The sequence below is a fragment of the Cheilinus undulatus genome, linkage group 6 (genome assembly GCF_018320785.1).
Source record: "Cheilinus undulatus linkage group 6, ASM1832078v1, whole genome shotgun sequence".
NCBI classification, from domain to species: Eukaryota; Metazoa; Chordata; class Actinopteri; order Labriformes; family Labridae; genus Cheilinus; species Cheilinus undulatus.
In genome coordinates, this window is record NC_054870.1 from 35,784,419 (window position 1) to 35,804,758 (window position 20,340).

At 41.1% G+C, this 20,340-nt stretch overlaps 1 protein-coding gene across 14 annotated transcripts in view; it reads right to left on the bottom strand.

Annotated features, from left to right (window-relative positions):
* Positions 1–20,340, bottom strand: part of kcnma1a (potassium large conductance calcium-activated channel, subfamily M, alpha member 1a) — a 237,967-nt gene that overhangs the window by 150,661 nt on the left and 66,966 nt on the right. For all 14 annotated transcript variants that reach the window (XM_041790164.1, XM_041790160.1, XM_041790158.1 and 11 more), the window contains exon 2: positions 15,071–15,235. In XM_041790164.1, coding sequence (XP_041646098.1) covers positions 15,071–15,235 — 165 coding nt within the window. The remainder of the gene's footprint in view (positions 1–15,070; positions 15,236–20,340) is intronic.

Here is a 20,340-nt window from a genome sequence, read left to right on the forward strand (position 1 = left end):
GTGCCATTATTTAAATTAGTTCCTGTCTGCAGTGACACAGAGGGCCACAACACAGGTTGTCTGTCTCTTTTTCTCCATGTCTGCCCAGTTTGAAAAAACGTACTTATTTTTTTTAAAGGTAAATTTTGGGTATTTTTGTGCCTTTATTTGATAGAGGAGGATAGTGGATAGAGTCGGAAACAGGGACGAGAGCAGGGGAGAGACATGCGATAAAGGGCCTCAGGCCTGATTCGAACCCAGGCCGTCCACGTACATGGGGCACGCCTTAAACCACTCAGCACCTGCGCCCCTTTGACAAAACTTAACATATAACACCGGAACAGTCTGCCATTGGTTGTCACAGCCCATCACAAAGCATTGTGAAGCACAAAACTGCATTTGGCACTGCAGCTAAAAATGTGGCGAAAATAATAAAATGCTACAATTTCTGGTTCCAAGTTATTTAGCTTTTTATATCCTGTGTTTCTACTTCTCACGACAACTACATTCTCAGTGGGTAAATTTCAAGGAGCCCTTTAAGGGATGTTGGCCCAAAAAAAATACAAATATAAACACAACACATTTCTGACACACATGCAAAATGCCCTTGTGATCAGTGTGCATACCACAAACTATTTTGGCTTCTGGTGAGCATGAGAAATTTTCTTGGGTGCAAAACTATTTCATGAGCCCAGGAAAGTTTTGTGTGCTCACCAGAAAATATATTTTTCTGCCAATGTCCCTTTTAGGGCTTTGTAATTTCTGCATTGTTATGACAATGTTAAGATTTTTACATGATCCTTTTTCATTAAACCATTTATTTTCCTCTTGTATTTGTTTAACCTTGCAAAGCACATTGATACGCCAGTTTCCGTGTTTCTCACTGGTGAATCCATCTTGCAAAGCTCCCATTTGGGCCCAGTTAGAAAGTGACAGGATCAATCAGCGTCGAGGGGCAGTACTTTCAGGCGGAGTCGTGATGTAAGCAAGCAGCAACAAGAGGCTGGTGCAGTTATATTGGAAGACATTTGCGTTGCTATTAAATTGCTGTTAAAACTGTCCATCTATTTTATTACAGCATCATTATGTTAATTCCATTGTGCTTTGTGTTTTTTTAAGCATTTTTGTAATGTCTTTTTTGAAAAGTGCCATATAATAAACTTTATTGTATTATAATGATGATCATCATCAATATGCATATTACTTAGTCTTCTATAAGCACCAGCTGTTGGCTAGATACTAAATCATTTCTGAGTATTTTAAATTATATCACCATCATTTTTATTATTAAGTGTTATATTTTTGACATACATAATCTAGCTAAGTGACAAAATTAAAAACTGAAACTGCTCTAAATGGTGGTCTTACAGGTAAATGTTACCAGGTACTTTTTAGAAGAGCAGAGAGGGCCTATGCTGCATTTTTGATTCTGTTAAAAGCCTAAAAACAATCAAGAATGAAGGTCACTTTGAGAAGTTTTTTTTACAGCCAGCCTTGCTGTTGCTCCTGCAACTACTCACAAAGTGTGTCCACTAAATGTATAGATACAAGCTCTGACTCTAAGCATGCACATGTATAAAAGTGTAGACTAAAGCTATTATTCATGTTGCAATTATGATTTCTACCACGTCAACAAGTCCCTGTTCAGGTTGTTTCCTTTTATGAGCCTGTATATGTGGATGTGTCTGTTGTCAAGACATCTTATTGAGCCTCTCTATCTGTAACGCTTACTGCTCCCCGTGGATGAATAAAATATAATGCAGTAAAAGCCTCTATGCATCATAATGAGCCTGATACCTTGTCCTACTGAATGCATATGAAGAGACATATGCTGTGTTACTTTTCTGCAGAGGGATGAGGCTATTGTCTCAGCAGTGTGATGAAGGCATGTTGACAGCTGTATCCATGCTGAAGAGTTTACTGACAGCAATGAATTAGTTCCACACACTCAGTGGGAAAGTGTAATTATCCAGCCTAAACAGACACAGACATGCATTAGCACTTTCATGCATGCCCATAAGACGCATACGCTCGCAGCATTGAGGAAGCATACTGAACGCACAGACGCAAAGGTTCATGGGATGCAAACAGACTGGAAGTACCCACTGGCGGCTGTGAGAAACACAAATATGCAAGCCCAGAGGACTGTCTGTGCAAAAAAGTACTTTTACATGGGGGTTTACATACTGCACTGACATGAAAAGTACTGAGAAGCAGAACAGTGAATGACAGCTGTTCACTGTGCAGGCAGGAAGGCTATCACAGAGGGTGTGAGAGAACACATTCACACTTATTTTCTCCCCAACAGGAAGTTTCAGGACACACGGAAACATGGTGTGGTATACACACAGTGTGTTCTTACACACTTTGCACAATCTCACCAAGTGTCCTGCCAACACACATACACTTTAAGCAACTGTTATCACACATAAGCTGGAAAAGAAAAACGGAAGTATGCAAAAAGTGCAAGAAAAATAAGTGCTTCCGGCCAGAGGCTCCGCCGCAAAATCTGTTCTTGGGCGATGAAGTGTGCCAGATTTGTTACAACCGTAGTTAGAATGCACGTGCTGTTGCAGAGAGGGACAGATGTGTTGTTTTCACAGATGACAGGGGTCAACATGCAGAGTGCCATGCAGTGTGTGGGTGGATGGGGAAGGCAGAGGGATGACCATAGGGTTTAGGGAGCGGGCCATGTGAACAGATGGTCCCTGGTTGCCACCCAAGATCCCATTAAGAAAGATGGCAGGGCTGACCTATTTCTGGACCCGCCATGCCGTGCGAATCCACTGCACAGAGAGATAGGGCACATATCTACATTCAGAGGTTATAATCCTTGCTGTTTTTGTTGGACATTATGGGATTACATACGTTGTTACTGTAGCGGTAATGCAGGAATCAATTAGACAAGATGCTGCAGTGTAAGAATTCAGCCTGTTCCTGTTTCCAGCTGTCTGACTAGTCATTTCCTCGGACGCTGTGCCCTTGAGTGCTTAATGAGGTCTTTCTACAAAGCAAGTGGGGTGATACGCTTGTCAAGAGACTGATGAGGCGTCCACTGTGGGACCAGAGGTGCTTTGCCTTTCACCTACGCTCCACAAGCAGCATCTTTGTGTAGACAGCTGATTCACAGGGCTCACAGAGGCACTTCCTCCTTAAACTGCAGCTGGCACTTAGTCACTTTGTTGCTTCCTGCTCTGCATACGTCCCCGTAGTCTCTTTGATCTATCACTCAGTATTCAAATACTTCATAGATGATGATTCAAGATGTTTTAAAAAATAAATAATTAGTACCCGTTAAAAAAAAACTGTTTTTATTCATCTTCTTTGTTGTGTTTGGAGACAAAGGTAGAGGGCCTTTACTGTTTGGGCCCCATAACTGTGCAACTCCTTATATCTTAGGTAAGCAAACTCATTATCTTCTATAAAATCATCTTGAATCTCACTTTACCTGCTTTTTATTCATGTAGGGGTTTTTATTGATGTTTAATTTTGTTTACCTGTTTTCATTAACTGTCTATTTGTGTATTGGTTTTTAGTATTTTGTCGTGTTTAATCATAAAGAACTAGGTATCTTGCCCTCAAAAAGTGCCATATCGATAAAATCAAGCATTGAGCAGTATCACACTCATGCTGCCATATTTTAACTGTTCTAGCCTGGTTACATTTTGCTACTTCGTATGCAAGGCACTTTTTACAATCCACCTCCACCCCAGCTCCTCCTTTATTCTGCTTCTGATGTACTCAGTGTCATTCTGTTGTCACTGATGCCAGCTCTACTCATACAGTCATGGACGACAGTATCGGCACCCCTGGAATTTTTCCAGAAAATACACCATTTCTCCCAGAAATTGTTGCAATTACAAATGTTTTTTTGTATACATGTGTTTATTGCCTTTATATGCATTGGAACAACACAAAAAATCTAAAGAAAAAAGACAAAATTGACATAGTTTTACACAAAACTCAAAAAATGGGCCAGACAAAATTATTGGCACCCTCAATTTAATATTTGGTTGCACACCCTTGGAAAAAACAACTGAAACCAATGGCTTCCTATAACCATCAACAAGCTTCTTGCACCTCTCAACTGGAATTTTGGACCACTCTTCTTTTGCAAACTGCTCCAGGTCTCTCAGATTTGAAGGGTGCTTCTTGCAACAGCAGTTTTGAGATCTCTTTATAGGTGTTCAATGGGATTTAGATCCAGACTCATTGCTGGCCACTTTAGAACTCTCCAGTGCTTTGTCTCCAACCATTTCTTGGTGCTTTTTGAGGGTTGTTTGGGGTCATTGTCCTGCTGGAACACCCATGACCTCTGACGCAGACCCAGCTTTCTGACACTAGGCCCTACATTGCGGCCCAAAATTTTTTGATAGTCTCCAGATTTCATGATTCCTTACACACAGTCAAGGCACCCAGTGCCAGAGGCAGCAAAATAACCCCGAAAGATCTTTGAACCTCTACCATGTTTGACTGTAGGTACTGTGTTCTTTTCTTTGTAGGCCTCATTCCATTTTCTCTAAACAGTGGAATGACGTGCTTTTCCAAAAAGCTCTACCTTAGTCCCATCTGTCCACAAAATGTTCTGCCAGAAGGATTTAGGCTTATTCAGGTACATTTTTGCAAACTCCAGTCTGGCTTTTTTATGTCTCTTTGTCAGCAGTGGGGTTCTCCTCGGTCTCCTGCCATAGCGCTTCATCTCATTCAGATGATGACGTACGGTCTGAGCTGACACTTTTGCACCCTCAGTCTGCAGGACAGACTGAATTTGTGTGGAAGTTGACTGAGGATGTTTATCCACCATTCCAACTATCCTGCGTTGCATTCATTTGTCAATTTTTCTCTTCCATTCACGTCCAGGGAGATTAGCCACAGTTCCATGGGTTATATACTTCTTGATTATATTACGCACAGTTGACAAAGGAATTTCAAGCTCTCTGGAGATGGTCTTGTAACCTTGAGATTGTTTATATTTTTCCACAATTTTGCTTCTTAAGTCCTCAGACAATTCTCAGCTCTTCTTTCTCTTCTCCATGCTCGGTGTGACACACCGGTTGAGTCAACTTTTAGACATTCTGACTGTCTTCAGGTGTAATTTTTATATTGTCAGCACCTGTTACTGCCACAGGTGAGTTTAAATGAGTATCACATGCTTGAAATAAAATGATTTGCCCACAGTTTTAAAAGGGCGCCGATAAATTTGTCTGGCCCATTTTTTGAGTTTTGTGTAAAATGATGTCAAATTTGTCTTTTTTCTTCAGATTTTTTGTGTTGTTCCAATGCACATAAAGGCAATAAACACATGTATACCAAAAACATTTGTAATTGCAACAATTTCTGGGGGAAATGGTGTATTTTCTGGAAAAATTCCAGGGATGCCAATACTCCATGACTGTAGGGTTTTTCTGCATCCCTCCCGGCCTCAGGCTTTCCTTGTAGGCACAGGAAAGGCAGGAATGTGTTGTTCCTGCTTGACGCTTTTCATATACACTCATGGAAACACTGGTACAAATATCTTGTGTTTTAATTACTGAAAAAGTATAAACTGTGATTTTTTCTTTTTTTGTGTTTCTCTGTATTGTATTTTCTCCATTTGTTTATGTATGCTGATATGGACCTATGGGTCCAAAATAAAGCATAAAGTAAAGTTTATTGGACTCATTTTTTTGTCCTCAGATGAGATTTCAGTTGGTTTTATTGTTCAAAGATGTGTGTTTGACTTCTTTTTGGCAATTTAGCACATTTTTGGACAATCATTTAATTGAAGGGATAGGACAGAATTTTTTGAGAGTCAAAGAGATCAAACAAAACCACTGAGACTTAAAGTGAAACCCTGGCTACTGCTTTATTGACTCAGCATTAAAGCTCTTATGAGGAATTCTATTTTCTGTTGATGTTGGCGCCCCCTGTGGACAAAGTAGTAACTTTTATATCTTTTGTTATCAGCTTTTGTTATACTGTTGGAAGTGTAAAGAAAAATGTCTGCCTCTTCAGTTTGCTGTTAATCGGATTATTGTTGCTGACGGTCTTATTTGCTAAAGTAGCTCATAAAGAGCTATCATTATTAATTTCAGTCTGTTCCTATAGTACTTTACATTTTTAGCTTGGCGTTGTAGCAATAGTGAGATAAATACCCTTTTTATTTAAGGGTCAACTGATATTGGTTTTCAGGGCTGATATCAATATCAATTAATAGCACTGCGTGTGACTAGTAACCAACAAATGGAGCTGATATGTATTTGTAATGACAAACAAAATGTACTTAATGTGGCAAAATTAAATGTGCACGTTAAAAGGTGAAGGAAAATAAACAATTAAGCATTAGCTCTGTCAACATGAGATACAGCACAGAGCAGCACAGGAGCAGCAGGAAACAGGAAGTGATGTTGTACACTCCCTGTGTCAGTCCCGGCCTGACCTCAGTGTTGATTGGCTGGTAGCTGTGTGATGTCAAACCAGTCAGACAGAGCTGTGGGCGGGACATGAGGAAAGAATGTTGAGAGTGGCAACAAAACCAGAGGGGAAGACACACCTAACAGTGGAGCCAAAATAGCACACCTTTAAATTAATACATTTTGGTCAATTATAGGGTAAAAATAAATGTGGATACTGAGAATCGGCTAAATACCAAATATCAGCCTCAATAATCGGCCTGATCAATAACTGGTCGACCCTTACTTATATTATCCAAAATTTTCACACTGGGGAATACTTAATGTGTGTTTTGGGACATTTTGAGCTTTCTTTGGATTTAAATAAGGTAAATTAACCCCTAAAATATGATATAAGATTATGCTTTCTTTGTAAAAAAAAAACACCCTCTCCTCCAGAGAGCTTTTTTAACTTCTACACTGTGAGTGCAGAACATGAACTGATTTAAAGTCACTTCCTTAAAGAAGCTGTATCAGTACTTTTTAACACAATCATGAGTTTCTACTGAGTAATAAAGGCATCTACTTTTGCCACCTCTGCTATTTTTGAAGACCACATTACCTGCAGAGGATCATGTTCGATCATATTCAAGTTCATAACCCCTTATGTCTTTCCTTTTGACCCTGAACTAAGTGTCAACTGAAAACTACACTGGAGGCACATTATGTGAGAATGAAGAGATAAATATTTGATACGCTGATATTGTAAAGGTGATGGGTGAAACAAAAGGCTAAAGACCCACTGAGAGGTGTACGAGCCAGCTCATACTGGCATCAATCATTTCCCCTCAGTATTTTACAAAGCACACAAGGTGACACCGGGCCTAATCGAAATTGGATATATGGCCCTGTGTGTGAGCACATGATGGTGATGGCGGCTCATGCATGTCGGTTACAGAGGATATGATCACACAAAGACAGGAGACTTTAACATACGACCAGTCCAAGGAAATGGCCCATTATCAGCGTCTTTGTCTCTAGAAACCACATGGGGCACCAAGATGTACTCATCAATTCTCACACGCACACACATATAAAAGTGCACGTGTGCACCTGCTGCTCTTTGTTTACTGTCATTATATGGTCTGAGCGATGACATGAGCCATAATAGCTTTCTGCTCGGGCAGCCTTTGGCACAGTGATGGGACTTCTCTAATGGCCAGATGCAGCACATGTATGGTCTTAATGGTTATGCAGCGTGGGTGGATATGTGTTTATTTAATACCTTCCTCAGAGGAAAGCACAGACTATATGAAAGGATGGACGACATGGCAGATCCAAAACATCTGGAGCTGCTGTGTAGGGTTCGCCTCCCCCATGTTCACAGACTATACAACTGAAATTCAATTTAAATGCATTTTTCTCAGAACTGGTTTCTGTCTTTGAAGTAAGCTTAGGTCATACTTCTGCATCAAATCTATGTTATAGCTTAGCCATAGTAGCCTCCACCGTTGTTGGCATGCTTGTGCGCTGGTGTGTCCACATCACTCTGCAGTACTCCACCTAAAAGCTGCTCAGCAGTGAGATTTTATGGCAGTCACCAGTACTGCCACTGCATTTTCTGCTTGTTGATGCATTGGAAACAATGGAGAAGGAAACCAAGTGAATTATGTTGGAGTTGGAGTGGATAAATATTGAGTAGCAGTTGATTATACTGCAGTTATGGAATGTACAGCAGCTGATTGAGCTGAGACAGAGGAGGAGAGAATTTTTTGCACCAGTAGGTCCACTGAAAGACATGGATGGATAAAGAAATGAGCAGGCAAGTAAATTTTCCTTGTTCTATTGTCATCTTCAGGCATTGATCTCACACAGTAAATACAATATAGCTTTACTAAGCCAGTGGATTGTCCAGATTTCATGTCTGTTATCAGACAGACCCATCTTACAAAGCTTCAAGATGAAACACTTGTTCCTGGTCAGTCCAGTTAGTCTCATTTGAGCTGAAAGAGGCTGCAGCTATGGGTGAAATGTAGTTGTACTGCAAGCCTGTAAATAATGGTAACAAGTGAAGAACAAACCACAGTGTGCTTGTAGACAATACTCAGGGATTACCAGTCACACAGTGCTTCTCAGTGGGCCATCACAGGGTCTTTGTGACTTTGATGCACAATTACCTTTTTGAGGTGGCGCATATTGGCATATAGGCCTCTGAGAAGAATTAACCCCACATTTTCACTTACATGTAGAAACAGAGGCAAGTCAACTGACATGCCAGAGAAACTCCTTCCATCCAGTATATTTTCTTCCTGGATGTGTCCTAAGAACTTTTGCTGTGCATTTTGGAGAGACCTTATAAAAGTGTGCTAGCTTAGCGTCAACATGCTGCCAACTACTCAACAGGCTACAATAGTCATGGGGGCTTTCCCATTACATTGAGCAGCTTGGCTCTACTTGGTTTGACTCAGCGTGGCAGGGCATTTGCTTTTCCACCACAACCAAGCTACAAGTCCGAGGGCGCATCAAGAGCTCTTGACATGGCGTTTTCATACCGGTGATGGAAGTAAATCAGCACTGCCTGGTTTGGATCAGCATGACCAAAAGTCACAAGGGGAAAAGCCCCAAAATATTTGTGTTTTTTTCTCTGTAATTAGTCCTTACACATACTCCAAATTACTACATGGCAGAAAATGTACAGATTTATGTTCTAACTTTGGCCACAGATAGTTCCTATCATGCTGTAATCATCTGTAAAGACTTACTTTTTACACTACACTTTTTATTGCATTTCAAAATTCTATTATTTTGCATTTCAAACATGTATTTTCTCATCTTTTATTTTTCTACTGTCTTAAACTAAGAGTTATTGACTTCCTGTTTGGATACAGATCTGCTTTAGAGGTAGATCAGGGATTATAACATGAACTTAACCAGGAATAAGGAACTTGTTATGGACTGCAAATGAAATAGGGGAAAATTTTAAAAAGGTTCAGATGACTTCTGACTTGTCCACAAAGCTGTCTTTAAGTTTTGTAAATTGAGACATTAAGGAACAGCTGTCTGTCTTATTTTATATCTCTGGCTGCAGGGAGACATTGCAGCAGCTTAACCTAAAGCCGGGCATACACTGTGCAATTTTCACCCCATTCAGCCAAGAATTGTGACCCACATGAATCACTTTGAAGTCGGGCTGATTTTCAGTCTGATCGGGCATTGTTTGTCATGTGTACAGGGGCATACTAAAGTTGACCATGGCCCGACTATGACCCCACCAGCTGCTCCCGACTGGTTGGAAGGATTTCTAGCATGTTTGATATTTTGGTCATACGACTCCAGACACTTCACAGTGAGAGCAGAAACGCAAGCAGAATAAACAACTTTGGGGGATTGTTTTCCTTTGTAAACTGTCAGACAACCTCCTAAATTACCATGACAACAGCTGGAATGACTTTCTGATGCACCCCCGCTATGATAAAGGAAATAAACCAGCAGGAAAAACTCCTACCTGCGGACCTGCAGCTGACACGGATGGTGATTTTGTTTGTGTTTGTGGGATAGAGAGCGACAGTGGGGGAGAGAGAGAGATAAAGTGGGAGAAAGAGAGAATATGGCTGGAAACACTTCACCCTCAGTGTGTGAGACTTTTTAAAACAGTAAACTCCATGGATTTCTGTCACAGTCCGTCCTGACTTCACTCGTGCAGTGTGAGCTTATAAATCGTGAACGATGGTCATGCGTCATAAGAGATTCAGACGCACAGTATGAGCTGACATTCTGCCACGACTGTCGTATGGTCGGCTTGAAATCGCACGTGTATGCCTGGCTTCAGTGTGTTAAAAGGGACAGTAGAGCATGTGATTAAACACGACCAAATAAAACAGTGCACTTATTGTTGACCTTGATTAATCTTGACAGCCCTAGTTTTGATACATTATTGGATGCTACAAAAGGGAATGTAATGCCACGATTGATAGCTGTGTTGACAAATGAGGTTCCAGCCTCACTGTGTTCATCAGATAAGCAGGGTAGACAGGCATCAGCATGAGAGAAGATAAGAGTCATTGAACTTTCCATAAGCATTAATGTTTGCTCCTTACCAACACAAGAATCTGTTCTGATGTGGACTAGACCAATCCAGGTTTTGAGCTGTTTTGTCTGTAAATCAAACAGCATTTGGGTAAGCAAAAGGTGCAGGATGTCGACACTGCCTCACTGGTTGATATTGCAAATTGGCTTTTACTCTGTAGTTAGCCAATATCCAACACAGGGGGCATTATGGCTTCACTTTTGTATATTTGGAGGAGCTGGATACATGTCGTCCATTTCTATATACAAGTGATGATGTAAAGTCACATTCAGCACAGTGAACAAAGCAGTCCCTGTACTTGGCCAAGGTATTTTGAGCAAGCATGGAGAGACATAATAGGGGACTCCTGGGCCAAGCCACTGCCACGAGTGGATTTAGATTCGTCTGGTTATTCAATAAGCCTGGGGGCACACTTGATCTTTTCCTAGCAGTGGAGTCATCAAGATAGACAAATGAACGGGGGATGGAGGGCTCTGCCTGCCTGCCTATCAGAGGCTATCTGTCTCAATCTGCTTTGGCTTCGGCTCTTCCACCTGGATAGAGCGGAGCCTGCATCCAGCTTTAATCCCACCTGTGTGCGTGCGCGTCTGCCTTAGTGTGTGTGTGTGCTAGTGTGTTATTTCTGCTCTGCTCTGCTCGGCCCAGGCAGACACCCCCCTAATGTCAGATGACTGAGCGCCACTACACAGCAGTTGCTATGGTTACCGTCCAGGTTCTGTGTACACGGATGCTCACCACAATTTTGATCTGCAGTGATAGGAGCGCAAGAGTCCAACAAAATCAGCCACCCACACTCACATACATTTACACGCACACGTATATATTTCACATACATACCTGGATAAGAAAGCTAATATGCATTTACTGCTTCTGAGGAGAAATACTAGCAAACAAGGATCCACATCCACCCACATGAGGAGATGCTCATTCACCTCCACCAAGCACTCATCAGTACATATTGTGCTGCATATCATTAGACCGAGCGCGTAAGCAAACACAGCCTGCTGGGCACAATTATCAACCCCACCAGAAGTAGCACAAATCACAGTAGGTGATACACTGGGATATCTCTACGCCTGGAAACACTTTTAAAGCAACCAGTGCATTATTCCTCCTCAACTCTGTTTAACTCTCCTGCCTGTCTGTATCTGCTCTCCCTCTTATACTCACACATGCATGCATACATACAGGGCAGATTGGAAGCGCTCAGTTAGAGCCGAAGATGAAAGTGAGAGGGAGCTGTGTCCGTGCCAGCCAAGCAGTGCGAGTGGGGAACTGATGAAAGCGAGGCTCATTTAGTAAATTGACAGCTCCCTTCAGGATTCTTCATCTTCTTCACCATGAAAGGCCCCGATTCTGTCTCAACTCCCAGCTATTCTCACCAGGGCGTGAAGAAACTGTCACATTCCAGCAAACATTAACAATGACAGTGTTAGTATTTTAGTTTGGATCCATCTAGTTCTTATAACTCCCACTGCCGCTTCGTTCAGCGCACAGATGCACAGAGGATGTCTGTGCAAGACGCACACACTGCTGATAAAACTCTGATGCAAGTTTAGACTCAAAAACGAAAGCTAGACAAGACAGAGCCAAGAATAGAACACAAAGATTGTTTTCATTTCAATTTCTTATCCTTAAGGGTGATGGATTCACTTACACAATGCATAACCTTGTAAACACACTTTGCATCTTCTAGCATAATCCATAGCTCTTTTTCTCAGACAGACTGTTTTCAAGATAAAAGCTGCTGCTGAGGAGCAGCTGATGCAGAAAGCTACATATCCTACCACTGCGACAGCACTTAAAGGCTTTATATACAACACTTTGAACATGTATATAGCAGATACATCCTCAGTCAAAATATCACTGAGCAAAAATTTACTAAAGAAAGAGTGAAATCAAACACTCTGGGTTTATTGTTATTCGGCTCTGCTGCACTTTCTTCTGTCCATTGAAGTGTCATTCAGAGGCCAAAGCATACTTTATAACTACAGTAGCTACGTAGGGGTGTAAGAAAATATCAATACCCTGAAGTATTGCGATATTTCGTGACCTGTTACTGTATCGATCTCTTAAAACGCAGCACTGATATTTTAATAATTAATAATTTACTTTGTTAGTGTGGTTGTTTTGTGGTGTAATTTCACCCCCTGACTGCCAGCTGGCAGCAGGCATTCGACTCTTCCCCCTTCTCCTCTCTTTAGACAACGAGATCACGTGAGCCTTCTGGTCTGAGCAAGCCAGTTGCTCGTACCTACCCAGTAGAGCAGCTTCTGCTGCCTTCATAGTGGACATGTGGACTTATTTTGGCTTTCAAAACATTAAAGACGGTACAAACTTAGACAGGAGTGAAGATGTTTGCAAGATATGCCACACCAGACTGAAGTACTTAGACAACATGACGAATCTGAGAATTAGACATCATAGCGAAAGCATCACAGCTAACGTCAACAAACAAGCCTGTTGAATCTACAGCTGGTCTCTACTCATGTAACCATAATCACACAGTCAATACTTAGTTTCACTTGTAAGGACCTGCACCGTCTGAGTGTTGTTAGAATGAAGGGTTCAATATTATGATAAAACCAAAAAAGCACTCACAGGGTGCAGACCTCTGCCATTAGCCCTATCTCACAATAGTGATGAATCCTTTAAAAAATTCCAGGATCCGTCCCCATGTGCCCCCCACCACAGCATTCGCCATTTACTCCCTGCCCATTCCTCACAAACATGGTGAGGAAAAGCATTGGCTTCGCTACATGTGGACTGTCATGGCAGAAGCATTGCCTGCCGGTGCCAACAGATGCACTGACAGGCTCACCCATGGGCTCACCGGATGACCAGAAGTCATGGCAGAGGGTGAATATTCCTCTATTCCTCCCCGCATTGTGAGTATTCTCACTACAATTCGCTGTCTTTCTCTCTATTACACTCCGACTCGTCTCCTTGACCAGGCGTGCGTCTTTCAAACTCTATAAACTCCAAAACTTTGAATAGAAACAAACCAAAAACATGCTTCTGGGATTGAAGTTGCTCAAGTCCGCCATCTCCTGGTGTGAAGTGGTGACAGCACAGACCTCGGCCATAAGCCCTATCTCCCAATAGTACAGAATCCTTTAAAAAATCCTGGATCCAGACGGTGATCCGGATCACTCCCAAAATCTAATTAGTCTAATTAGTTCTTCTTTGTGCCATTTCTGACATTGCCTGAAAATTTCAGCAAGATCCGTCAATAACTTTTTGAGTTATGTTGCTAACAAACTAACAAACAAACAAACTAACAAACTAACTAACAAACTGTCGATCACATAACCTCTTTGGCGGAGGTAAAAAACACTGGCCCGTTGCGTCACGTCTTCCCCACGACACAGTACATCAGTCCTTAAAGCTGGACGTGAGGAGCTTGTCTCCCCTAGTCTCCCTCTACAAACACCCTGTTGTTACATGCTGACATAAAAAAACTGATATAACATGAAATATAAAGGATGTGAGTTATGGATATCGGCACCTCTGTCGTACCGCACCGCCAGTTTCTTGCCAATATAAAGCCCTAACAGTACGCATAACTAAAAAAGCACAACTGTAACCTTGAAATCATCAAGACAGACCACTGTACACAGACATGATTCAATAGGTTAATTTCTTTATCTGTGCTTAACAGGAATGCACATACTGTGTTTACATGAACATGCAAACACAGTATAAAAACCATCCTAGGAAGAAGGGGTTAACTTGAATGGGCCCTAGTTCTCATCAGACACTGTGAAGTCTTTTCATAATCAGGGCACATATTAGAATGAGGCTAGCAGTTAGAGGCAGTCTAGTCAAAAGAACTTTGGGAAAAAACCTTCAAAAACTTGAGGTGGCTTGATGCTGAAACAAGATTTACTCCGAAGGAAGGATAATAACCGACTTATGTTTGAACCTGAAAACTCAAGCAATATGGGAACAGGCTAAAGATTTTTATATACAAGTGGAATCATTGGCCATAGATCAGGATTTTGCAGAGTTGTAGAGTTCAGGGGAGATTCTAGGGACAGACTAAGGGATGAAGCTAAAAAAGAGAGGGTCAACATGGAGAAGAGGGGCTGTAATTCTTAGGAAAAGAAAAGCCACAGTGACAGCCTCTTACCTACTGCACAAATACCACATATGCTACCCTAGTACTTGACAAATAAATCTCACTGAACACACACACTCTCACTAATACACACACAGTCATCGGTTCAGCTGGCAGAGGCTCAGCAGAGTGAGTTACAGCGTGCCTCGCATAGGTCATTGCAGCAGAAAGAAGACTGGACAGTGCCAGCCAAATACCCATCAGAGATTCAGCGAGGACCAAGCATCCACGAGCATCTGTGGGGATCAAATTAATTGCCCCACAGTATGTCTCCAGTGGGACCTGTTTAAAACAGGTGAGGCAATGTGGACATGGAAGTGGATTAAACAGTGGATTAATGCTGAAGCCAACTTGGGTGTGAGAGCAACTCACAGTCCGTCCGCTTGAGGAGATGGCTGCACTTGTCTAATTGTGGGTTGGGTCAATGATTGGTGTCAAAAAAGCGCTAACAGATCAGAGCATGGATTTGGAGTTTGAGACATTTATGTCCAATTAAAGAGCTGGAAAACCTACCAGAACTCGGCCAGTGAGTGTCTGAGCAGAGATCATGACACCGGCCCAGTCTTTGACAGACGTCATCCATCCCACCTCGCTGGCCGGAGCCTCCTCCTTCTCATCAGCACCCTTTGGTCTGTCTGCTGCCTGATTGTTGGCCGGGTTGTTCACCTTCTGAGCCTCCTGCAAGACAAAGAAATAATCTGTGTTAGGAACTGGAGCATATTATAGATAGAAACAGGGCCGTGGCCTGCTTTAGGGATAAGGAGAGTTTACAAGGGAGAAATAAAAGACACAAACTTGTAATGAGACTTCACAGGGAGAGGGTAGAAGATATTATTAGCTCCTCACAAATTCCATTTTCTTGCGTGTCCGGGCAACAATATTCTAGTTTGTTGACTGAAGTCATAAAACCTCTTCACTCTTCTAGAGCAAGGACTGAAAAAATTTCAAATTTCTCCACACAGTAGAGCCTTTTTATGACTTCATTTATGCAAGGGGTTTTTACCAAATGCTGCTTGGCCTACTTCCCTATTTTTAGTTTTATATCATCCCTATACACACACTACATACCATCTGTTCCCAAAGTAAACATGCCATCTGGATGTTTACTTATAAAAAATGTTCTTTGGAGAAGACAAAGGAAAGATTAATATATTTCTGAATTTTGTTTATTTTTTGTGGTTGTTGTTGTCCTTTTAGCTCTTGTGAGGAGTTTTTAGCTGATTATAAATTATGTTGATGACTGTATGAAATGCAATGGCAAACAATAGCTTTAGAAGCAAACTTGATTGTTCTATAAGGCTGCTTTTCTTACGCCTCAGACTGTTAATACGGGGTAGGTGTCTGACAAAGACAACAAATTATACTGCAGAAACAGACTTTTTATGGCAAAAATCATCAATAAATGATTGTATTTTACATCTAAAAGATCCAGATGTCCCAATGATGACCAAATCTACCTGCCGAGTCTGTCTTATGTATTTGGTATGTATTTCTATGTTTCAGCACAATGTAACAAGATTTAAAAATGGCTTAATAATGAATTAGAAAGTAGTGAACTTGGGCGAAGGTGGCCTAGTGGTTTGAGGCACCCCCATTTACGTGGTCAGCCTGGGTTTGAATCTGGCATGTGGCACTTTTTATAGAGGCATAAAAAGCCCAAAAATAAATTATATAGTATATAGTAAACTGACAACTTTTATTCTAACTTAACATTTACCCATCACGTCCATGCATGTTTTGACCAAATATAGACAAAGGTCTGACTGGACACCATTAATCTGAGACACAGTCATCAGAATGGAAATAGATGTTAATAAAACTTTGAAATAAAATCAGATTAAACTTCTGTTTTGAGTTAGGGTTAAAGTCAAAAACCTGACATGCACAACCTGTTCAAAATGTTTAATAAAGCTGAGTAAACAGTCTGTTTACAGGAACAACAGCTCTAAAATAAAAATATTCTAACACATCAAATATAGCTTACCTAGCTCCATGAATTGTGGAAAGAGCATTATGTGCTGTTTAGAAGTCTACACCAGAGCCCAGAGCACTAAGTACCTACACAATTGATGAGAACATGCCTCTTTGATTCAGTGAGTTAGGCTTGGGTGATAAATTATTTTAATAATTAATCACATTTATGAAAAATCTAGATTGTTGCAAAATGAAAAACTTTGATTTTCTTCCTCCACTGCTCCTCGCAGGTTTTACCCACTGAGTAAAGGCAAACTGCTTGGAAATGCCTCATCAGGATGTGAAACATTTGGATCATTTTTCATCAGCTCACTTATCGCTCAGTTCTCAACACATGCATGATACACACATGCAGTGAGAGCTGAGGCGATTCTCTGACTATGTGGTGTTTCCCCTCATAGGCTACAACTGGACAACCCACTCAGTTTATCTGCAGACAATTTAAGCATTTTACTTTTCTTTATCCACAGAAGATCATCTTCTATGATCAATATACTAGTCACAAGTATCCATTTGTCCCTCAATTTCTCCTGCATGTGATGCAATATTAGGCAGGGCAGAAAATCGACTGAAATTAGCAGTCGGGTTTGGATTTTATTTTTGAATATCAGCAGTGAAAACACTTAACACATACCTGACCATGGATATGTGAAGGTTTTTTTGTTCTGCCATTACTAAAAAAAAGTTAGGATAAGACAAAAATAAATATAACCAATAAAATAAAACAAATACCATATCAGCACATACAGTGCCTATAAAAAGTATTCAACTACTTGGACATTTTAGATTTTTATTGATCTTATAAATCAATCTTGGTCAATACAATTTGGGTTTATTTTTGCAAAGACATTATTTTTTAAATTCTTGAATGTCAAAGTGAAAACAGATTTCTACAAAGTAATGTCAACTCAATAGAAATATATAGTGTGAAATAAGTGACTGCATAAATATTCACCCCCTTTAAGTCAGTATCGAGTAGATGCACCTTTGGCTGCAATCACAGCAGTGAGTCTGGGTCTCAGTCAGGCTTGCAAAAATAAAAACCTTTTTTTCAAGTCCAGCTACAAATTCCCTATTGGATTGAGGTCTGGGCTTTGACTTCGACATTCACCTTGTTGCCTTTAAACCCTGTCTGTGTAGCTTTCACTGTATGCTTCAGGTCATCGTCTTGATGGAAAATAAATCTTCTGCCAAGCCATAATCAGACTTAATAAGATTGTCCTCCAGGATTTTCCTTTATTTTGCCACATTCTATTTACAATCTACCTTCAAAAGCCTTCCAGGGCCAGCTGCTTTGAAGCATCCCCACAGCATGATGCTGCCACCACAATGCTCCACAGTTAGGGTGGCGTATTTGGTGTCCACCAAACAAAGCATGTGATGGCCAAAAGTCCCATTTTGGTCTCATCAGACCAAAGAACTTTCTCCCACTTGACCATGGCGTCCCCCACATGCCTTTTGGTGCGCTGTAGTCGAGATTTAACATGAGTTTTCTTCAACACGCCACTCTCACATAAAGCTTTGACTGGTGAAAAATATGGGTTACAGTTGTTGTTTGAAGAGTCCCTCTCATCTCAGCTGCTGAAGCTTGTAACTCCTAAAGAGTAGTCATAGGTGTCTTGGTGGGCTCGCTCACTAGTCTCCTTCTTGCACAGTCACTCAGTTTGTGAGGATGACCTGATCTAGGCAGATTTAGACATGAGCCATATTCCTTCCATTCCTTGATGATGGATTAAATTGAACTTTGGGGATTTTTTTTGTATCCATCCTCTGACTTTTACTTTTCAATAACATTTTCTATGAGTTGTTTGGAGTGTTCTTTTGTCTTCATGGTGTAGTGGTAGCCAGGAATACTGATTAACCAGTGACTGGACCTTTCACACACTGACAGATATTAACTGCACTAAGCTGATCCCCATCTGACTAACTGTGAGACTACTAACACAGATTAACTGGACCTCTGTTGACTTAGTCTTTTTATAAATATTTTATTGACAACATTTATGCAGAAATCTGTTTCACTTAGACATAAGAGAAGTTTAAAAAAAAATTGGGTCAAAAAGCCAAATTATATTGATCTTGACTGACTTACGAAATCACTAAAAGAGTAAGGGTTGTATTCCTTTTACAGGGGCTGTACACTGTAAGAAATGCTGTGTTCAGCATTAGTAAAAGGTTTCTGTATTCCTGTTTCTGCACATCCACATTCATGACAAGCTGCAACCTCTGAGGGCAGAAAGAACTGTGATTCAACGATCATGCTATGAAAAGATCCGTCTGTTTTATGGTACATTTATATGTGTTGGAATAAACTAAAGTGCATGTTTACAGGAAAACAACTGAATAATTGTGTAGTCTGTCTTCCTTTTGTGCACATACGGCTGTTTGGTCTAATTGTTCCTCCGGGTAGAGCAAGTAAGATCTTTGTTCTCATGCAGACCTTCCATATTTCTTCCTTGTGTCTGACTGAGTGAGCAGGGTTGCATGGCAGTTCATCGGCATGCTTTGCTTGGCACAGTCACTGCATGCAGCTGTTCCTCCACAGCCATTCACTCTCTTACTCCTGATTTGTCACAAGCAGGCACTCAGCTTCCTCTTCCTTCTGGCACAAAAAGGGGAATAAGTAGATTTCCCTGTGTTTTACATCCTTCCAGGCAGCAAACTCCTGAATTGACTGCATTACAAAAACATGCGAAGATTCTGGGTAAAGTTTTGTGCGCACATAAAACCATGTGGTAAAGCCCTGCAAATAACATCCACAGGGAATCCCTAGAACTGCAATAACTTTCAACCTCTTGATGGCAGCCCGTTGCTCCTTTCTAGGGAGGCATGCTCATGTTACCGCAGGGTACGCATGCAGCACTTTACAGCGTCCCTCGTCGCAGTCACATTTGACAAGTAGCCATCAAAGCGGATTATGTCTCGTGTCAACAAAACAAAATTTGTCACCCAGCACTTTACCTGTCACATTGCTGCATTTTATTTGAATGACCCCATAACTTTCAAAAACGATGACGTAAATACAAAAAAAGATTTGTGTTTACACTGAGTTTGTTTTTGCAGTTCCAGCTGACACCTTTAATTCCTGGAAGAGTGTAGAGCAAAAGCGGGCCGCAACACCACATGCCGGGGTCACCTCTCCTGAATGTGGCCACATGTAGCTCAAAACAAACCCCTGCATGGCTAAAGAGCAGTGCCACATCTGATGAGCCAAAGAGAGTGCTCTGTCCATTTCAGAAGGATTGTCTGGTCAAAATTGGATTACATTTCATAATGATATGGCATGGACACAGCTGCCATTTTCCTAATTTGATTCCAAGTCCATAACAATGCCAATAAACTGACCCTAAAAAAGCCTGACTTAGTCATAAGATCATTATCTGCTCCTACTGCACGGCCTCTGAGTCCTGCTGTGGGTAATACACTTACTCATGCTTTATATACTCATTAAAAGGCTTAGCATTAGGAGACTCACAAACTTTTACAGTACCTATCATGAGGCTTATTTCAAGCGTTTAGTGTTTAAGCACTACAGAGCGCAAACTTATCCTGTGATATTTAGGGATTAAATTATAAAACCCTTATGTAAACAACATCTACAAGTTCAAACTCATTTCACAAAACCTTATACGTGATCCTATGCCTGGAAGCTCAGGAATACACTAAGCTGTAAATAGTTCAATATGCAAATCTGAAAAAAGGCAGAGTGAATGACTAAATCTTCTCATAAACTCCCAATGACCCACCACCCCTCGTCTTTACTTTTTCACTCGACTACGTAGCCAACATGCGTCTCGCCTGTCACATGC